Source organism: Colobus angolensis, unplaced genomic scaffold (genome assembly GCF_000951035.1).
Source record: "Colobus angolensis palliatus isolate OR3802 unplaced genomic scaffold, Cang.pa_1.0 Scaffold387, whole genome shotgun sequence".
In the NCBI taxonomy this organism is placed as follows: Eukaryota; Metazoa; Chordata; class Mammalia; order Primates; family Cercopithecidae; genus Colobus; species Colobus angolensis.
In genome coordinates, this window is record NW_012117232.1 from 356,256 (window position 1) to 363,592 (window position 7,337).

Consider the following 7,337-nt stretch of genomic DNA (forward strand, 5'->3'; position numbering starts at 1 on the left):
GGGCGACAGAGCTAGACTCCGTCTCAAAAAAAAAAAAAAAGACCCTAACTAGACCTATTTTGAAACAAGTTAAACACTGATAGCAGCTTGAAAGTAACTCATTAGCTATTAGCTGAGATAGGGCTTATGCCCAAACTGATTATTTTAGTAGAAACAAGCAGTTACACCTGGAAAACTCCCAGAGCAACCTTGGCAGTGGAAATTTTACATAACTTTGGAGAGGGAAGAAAACGACGTTGCTCAAGGACGTATAAGGGGCTGGTGGGTTTTTAAATGGACTTTTCTCCCCATTATAAAGGAAATCTATGCTTGTGGTTCTAAAAAGTTCCTCAAGCATTATAAAGTGCATGAAGTATAAAGTAGTTGTCCCCTCTGTAGTCACACTTGGGAGGTAGCAGTTCTTAACATACTGGGGAATATTCTTTTCCTAGATAGATAGAAAGATAAATATTTATTAATACATAGATTTCTATTTTTTTTAATCCGTGGATTCATACTACACATACTGGTCTGTAAACCACCATCCTTTTTGAAAACAATAGATTGTATGTGCCTTTACATATCAAAATATTGAGGGTTGCCATGTCCCATTTAAGGTTACATAGGGCCATGCGTGGTGGCTCACGCCTGTAATCCCAGCACTTTGGGAGCCCAAGGCAGGTGGATCACCTGAAGTTAGGAGTTTGAGACCAGCCTGGCCAACATGGTGAAACTGTGTCTCTACTAAAAATACAAAAAATTAGCCAGGCGTGGTGGTGGGTGCCTGTAATCCCAGCTACTTGGGAGGCTGAGGCAAGAGAATTGCTTGAACCTGCGAGGCAGAGTTTGCAGTGAGCCGAGGTCATGCCATTGCACTCCAGCCTGGGCATCAAGAGCGAAACTCTGTCTCGAAAAAAAAAAAAAATAGAGTACGTAGTATTTGTATTGATATGTGGATATAGTATATTGATAATTTTTAAATAATTAAAAATGTCTGTAGCTGGGCATTTAGTTGCGGTGTCTTGTTTATTCATCTTGTTTTCATTTCCCTGTTATAAACAACACTGGAGAGAACATCACCATCGTGCATCTATGTACAGCCCTAGTGCGCACTTCAGCTCTTTTTTTTGTAATCACTCTGTGCTTCCTGCTTCGTGCTTTCTTCTTGCCTTTGGAGATCTAAGATCAATAGCCTTTGGTCTCTTACAAGATCATGAGAAGAATTTTTGACTTTGCTTTTCCATATAACTTATTCACATTTAGACATATCACTGGTTTTCCCAAATATGTACATGAATAATTGGCCATGAAAGCTTGGAGGGTTTGAGAAAGTGCTGTCTCCACGTGATCAGGTCAGTGCTTCCTGGATTCTTCCGGAAGCATCCTTCTCCACAGGTTGGTTTTCATTTGCTGTATGTCAAGACGACTGTTCTGAACATCCCTGACACGGGCTTGCTCTGGGACTGCTTCTAGATGCCCAGAAAGGAGCCTGTGACTAGCATCAACCACAAGGAAACTCTTGCCTCCAGGAAGTCATTTGTCTCATGTTTCCAGGACTTCTGTAGACAGCAACGTGTAACCCTCGCGGGGGTGGTGGGTAAGGAGATTGGAAGGCCTTTGTCTGTCTATGCCAGGCCGAACAGCCTGCCCAGCTCTGTGAATGCCACGTAGTTTGTATCTGCTTTTGCCAGAAACTGTGGAGTATAATAGGAAGTCTAAGGCGAGGCTATTCATTGAACAAATGCTGAGTGTCTGCTGTGTACCCGGCACTTTTCTAAGCACCAGGGTTACAGCAATAATCAAAATAGGACAAAAGACATTCCTGCCCTTGGGAGCACTCATTCTAGTGAACAGCTTAATAATTAGTAGTGTCTCCTGATAGCTGTACTTGGTAATAACCATCTTGGAGTCTTCAGTATGGTGATGGATTTTTCTAGAACTTGGTATCAGATCTGCTTTGGATGTCTCTGGTAGAATGACTTGGGAAGCAACCACATTACTTAATGTGTAGTCATTCTTACTTCAGATGTGGTCCTGAGGCCTGCATACCAAAACGGGAATGAAATCACAAATACAGAAACATACACAGACATGCACATGTGTTCACACCTGTGCATACGTGCACACATGTAACAGACAAGGCCTGGGCAACTGGCAGGACTTGATGTTAGCAGTGGCTATTGTGAATAGTAGGAATTTGGATCCTGTTTCTTTTTTTAATTTTATTCTGTGTACTTTTTGAAAATGCCTGACTTTTCCTCCATAGTGTGTACATATTTTGACATAAACTTTTTTTTTTTTTTTGATAGAGATGGAGTCTTGCTAAATTGCCTAGGCCGGTCTCAAACTCCGGGCCTCAAGTGATTCTCCCATCTTGGCCTCCCAAAGCTCTGGCATTAGAGGCGTAAGCCACTGCTCCTAGCAAACAGAAACTTTTTTAAAAAGCTGTTTCCATGTGTTTGTGCATATTTCTCTCTCTGTGTGTATATTTATTTATTTATTTTATTTATTTATTTATTTTTTTTGAGACTGAGTCTCGCTCTGTTACCAGGCTGGAGTACAGTGGCGCAATCTCTGCTCACTGCAACCTCTGCCTCCCAGTTCAAGCAATTCTCCTGCCTCAGCCCCCGAATAGCTGTGACTACAGGTGGGCACCACCACGCCAGGCTAATTTGTGTATTTCTGGTAGAGATGGGGTTTTACCATGTTGGCCAGGCTGGTCTCGAACTCTGACCTCAGGAGATCCACCCACCATGGCCTCCCAAAGTGCTGGGATTACAGGCATGAGGCGCTTCACCTAACCTGTGTGTGTATATTTAAAAGTTTACATTTACAAGGCTTTTTTGGAAAAGTCATACATGCATATAATTTTTTATAAAGCCAGAATAAAGTAGTATAGAGTAAAAACAACCCTCCTCACTGCTGCTCTACTACCTTCTCTCTCAAGAGACAAGTACCATTTCTGGTTTCTTCTGTATTTTCCAAAAGTCTGTACATACAGACAAATTTGTCTCACTTTTTCTTTACATGGAGAGTGGTGTACTGTGCACATTACTTGCTTTTTAAATGACACAACTTGCTTTTTAAATTCCATGATATGTCTTGGAGGTTATTGCCTATTAATACGTATGGACCTACCCCATTTTTTAAAATGGCTGCATAGTGTTCTGTTTTGACAGTATCAATCTGCTTCAATTTACTCTGCCCGTCTCCTCCAGTTACCACTAGTTTTTCTTACTGAAGTTTAACAGCTCTTTATATAATAAGGAACCTCAACCCTTTGCCACTTGAATTGCAAACATATGTTTCTAGTTTGTCGTTTGTGTTTTGACTTTGTTTTGACTTTGTTTCTTTTCAGTGAAAAGAAATTAAAGTGGAGCCACATCATAATTACTATTTTATAGCCGCCTTCTTTCCACTTAGCCTGTCATGAACATTTTTTCATATCCGTAACTATGGGCCATGATCTTCCTTTTCAATGCAGACCCTGGGATTGTTCTATTTTAATTCTTTCCACAGGGTAGAATCACTTGAATTCCTGGATGAAATGGAGCTGCTGGAGCAGCTCATGCGGCATTACTGCCTTTGCTGGGCAACCAAAGGAGGAAATGAGCTCGGTGCGTGATTGTACTTTTCTTGCCTTGACCTGGAAATAGTGAACTTTTCTTTTTCCTTTTCTTTCCCTTTCTCTCTTCTTTTTTTGTCCTCCCTCTTTCCCTCTTTCTCTCTCTCTCCTTTCTGTCTTGTTTTGAGACAGGGTCTCACTGTGTCACCCAGGCTGGAGTACCGTGGTGCAGTCATAGCTCACTGTAGCCTTCAATTCCTGAGCTCAAGTGATCCTCCTGCCTCCTGAGTAGCTGGGACTATAGGAGCCGGGCTGATTTTCTATAGAGGTCTCTCTAAGGCCGGTCTTGAATTCCTGGCCTCAAGTAGGCTGGGCATGGGGTCTCACGCCTGTAATCCCAGCACTCTGGGAGGCTGAGGCGGGCAGATCACTTGAGGTCAGGAGTTCGAGACCAGCCTGGCTAACATGGTGAAACCCTGTCTCTATTAAAAATACAAAAAAAAAAAAAGAAAAAGAAAAAAAACAGCCAGGCGTGGTGCCAGGCGCCTGTAATCCCAGCTACTCAGGAGGCTGAGGCAGGAGAATCGCTTGTACCCAGGAGGTAGAGGTTGCAGTGAGCCAAGACTGCGCCATTGCACTCCAGCCTGGGCAAGAAGAGCGAAACTCCATCTCAAAAAGTAAAAAATAAATAAATAATTCCTGGCCTTAAGCAGTCCTCTTGCCTCAGCTTCCCAAAGTGCTGGGATTACAGACATGAGCCACTATGGCTGGCTGGAACTTTTCTTCTTCCCAAACTGAAAGATATGTTTGGAACTTTGGGCCCAGAAAGAACTAGAGGGTCATGTACAAGTATCCGTGAGCATATCCAGAGAATTGCTGTTATATCTTGTGTGTGTTTATAGCATAAAACCAGGAGAACTGTTTAAGCCGTGTAGCCCAAAACAACCCTTGAGAGATGTACTGTGGAGTTCCCGCAGCTGGAAGGTAAAAGAGCTTGAGAGTTTAAAGTAAAAATCTCCGGAAAAGTAACCGGCGTGTCTTTTCCATCCGCTTACAACCAGGTTCACTGGATGTTAAACGCACAGATCCTTCCATCTCCCTCACCAACCCATGCAGCTAGCAGCTGAATTTTCCCTCTTCTTGTTAAGGTGCACATGCCTGTCTGTGGCCGAGTAGGGCCACGGGGAGCAGGTGTGGAGCCATCTCTGTTTCTTGTTACCTTGGTCTTGGTCCTTGGTCCTTTTCAGCTGCCCCCTGCTGGGCTTGCTTCCCCCAGTGGTTAGGCTTTGAGTGTCTCTCCAGACCGATGGAGGCCACTTTAGATCCCAGTTCTGGCCTTCAGTGGAATAGCTTCCTTTTAAGCTTCCCCCAGATGTAATCCACATGACATGCAATCACAAGCAGGCAGCTGATCCCAAACAGAACTTGACAGAGGCAATGACCTCCCCCATCCCCTATGCAAAAATTCCAGGTTGACTTGAGACTGATAATCAGCCCCTTTGGACTTGTCATTCCACACAGCTTTGCCTAACTATGCAGCTCAGCCCACACAGACCTTTCACATTGGTTTGGTTTGGTTTTGGTTTTTTTGTTTGTTTGTTTTGAGATGGAGTCTTGCTTGTTGTCCAGGCTGGAGTGCAGTAGCATGATCTCGTCTCACTGCAGCCTTCGCCTCCTGGGTTCAAGTGATTCTCCTGCCTCAGCCTTCTGAGTAGCTGGGGTTACAGGTATCCACCACCATGTCCAGCTCATTTTTGTATTTTCAGTAGAGACAGGATTTCACCATGTTGGCCAGGCTGGTCTCAAACTCCTGACCTTAAGTGATCTGCCTGGCTCAGCCTCCCAAAGTGCTGGGATTACAGGCATGAGCCGCTGTGCCCGGCCTTCACGTTTGTTTTGGATTTAAAGTCATTTATTGGTGGACTGAGCGCAGTGGCTCACACCTGTAATCCCAGCACTTTGGAAGGCTAAGGCAGGCGGATCACCTGAGGTCAGGAGTTCGAAAGCAGCCTGGCCAACATGGTGAAATCCCGTCTCTACTAAAAATACAAAAATTAGCTGGATGTGGTGGTGCATGCCTGTAGTCCCAGCTACTTGGGAGGCTGAGGCAGGAGAATCTCTTGAACCTGGGAGGCAGAAGTTGGAGTGAACTGAGACTATGCCAGTGCCCTCCAGCCTGGACAACAGAGCGAGACTCTGTCTCCAGGAAAAAAAAAAAAAAAGTCACTATTGGCGTATTTTTATATTATCCTTCTCTTAATTATATTAAAAAAAATACTTCGTTGTAGGAAAGTTGAAAGCTTCTAAAAAATATAACAAAGAAAATCCACCTGTATGCCTGTCAGTCAATGATCTCTTGCGACTTTTCCCTTCCCCTCTATTTCTAAATATTGTTTGTTTTTATAATGAGTTGAATTTTTATATTTATGCAACTTTGATTTCAAGTGTTTTCAATTTAATATTATAACTTTTAGCACTTCCCCCTGGCAATTAAAAATGCTCAATGAGCATAACTGTAATGGCTTTATAACATTATATTGTGTCACTATGGCTGAATTAATTTTTCCATATTTTTGGAAATGTAGGTTATTTGTAATGCTTTTAAGTGAACTCTAGTTCTAACAAAGGAACAATATATTGAGCATTTTAATGTCAGGAATTTCTTTTTCCCCACTGACCCCTGGCTGCTTTGGGACATCAGTGCTTGTCTGTGTGGAAGATCCATCTCTGCCTTTGCTCAAAGTTCAGCACATAAAGGGTAGATTTTTGGCGTTAACTGCAGACAGTCCATAAACTGTTATAATGCTTTCTTAATCCTTTTAAAACCATCCATAAACACAGTCTTGCCCAACCTTTTGTCCTTGCGAAACCTCTTTTATGTTAGCAGGCGGGCGGTGCTGCAGTGGTCAGCAGTGTGACTGGTGCCCCTGAGCCGGTCACTGGGGGTCCTCTCGGGGCCTCTGCTCCTGGCCACCAGGGTCTCCTAATGGTGTCTGTGTGTCTCCCCTCAGGGCTGAAGGAGATAACTTATTAATCTGTTGAAGGCTTGTGCCGAGCCAGAAGCGGAAGCCACTCGCCCTCCTGGAGGGTACCTGCGAGCTCCCTGAGCGCTGGGCGGGCCTGGTCCGCAGGTCTCATCCCACACGCTGAGAAGCCTCGATCACTACAGTGGTCGCACATGTTCCTCTTCCTGTTCCTGTTGACATGTCGGTGTTTAAATAAATCTCACTTGCCACCAGTCTCCTGTGGTTGGAACTCTGCTGCTGCCGCTGCTCATTCTGTGCCCCGTGGGTTGGGCGGGCCAGGGTTCACCTCTGTGTTAGCTAAAGCCAAGGACCCCAAGTCTGCTTTGACCTTGGCTTACTCCCTGTGAGTCACACTCGGCCCATGACCTTGAGTCCATTTTAGGATCTGCTCCCTCACGTGCTTTCGTTGCAGCACGTGACATTGTGCCTCACACCCTGACCCCTGGCCTCGACCAGGTGCGAGGCTAGTGCTCTTCTCCGGCTCCTGCCTCCGCCCTGGCTACGCTGGCCTGTTCAGTTGCCGCCTTCATCTTGGTCATGGTGGCCGGCTGAAGGATGGCCCCTAAAGTGTCCATGTCCTGATCCCCAGAGCCTGTGAGTGTGAGTTACCTTCTGTGGCAAAGGGGCTTTGCAAATGGGATTAGGGGTTTGAGATGAAGAGGTGGTCCTGGGTTATCAAGGGGGGTCTGATAAGATCACGGAGTCCTCATTAGAGGGACAGACGAGACGTCACAGTCAGAGGAGGAGAGGCCCAGAAGACAAGCAGA

The 7,337-nt window shown here is 44.9% G+C and overlaps 1 protein-coding gene across 2 annotated transcripts in view; it reads left to right on the forward strand.

The window, feature by feature from the left end:
* LCMT1 (leucine carboxyl methyltransferase 1) overlaps nucleotides 1–6,784 on the forward strand; it is a 71,114-nt gene extending 64,330 nt beyond the window's left edge. For both annotated transcript variants that reach the window (XM_011954620.1, XM_011954621.1), the window contains 2 exons: nucleotides 3,499–3,596; nucleotides 6,556–6,784. In XM_011954620.1, coding sequence (XP_011810010.1) covers nucleotides 3,499–3,596; nucleotides 6,556–6,578 — 121 coding nt within the window. In that variant the 3' untranslated portion in view covers nucleotides 6,579–6,784. The remainder of the gene's footprint in view (nucleotides 1–3,498; nucleotides 3,597–6,555) is intronic.
* The last annotated feature ends 553 nt before the right edge of the window (nucleotides 6,785–7,337 follow it).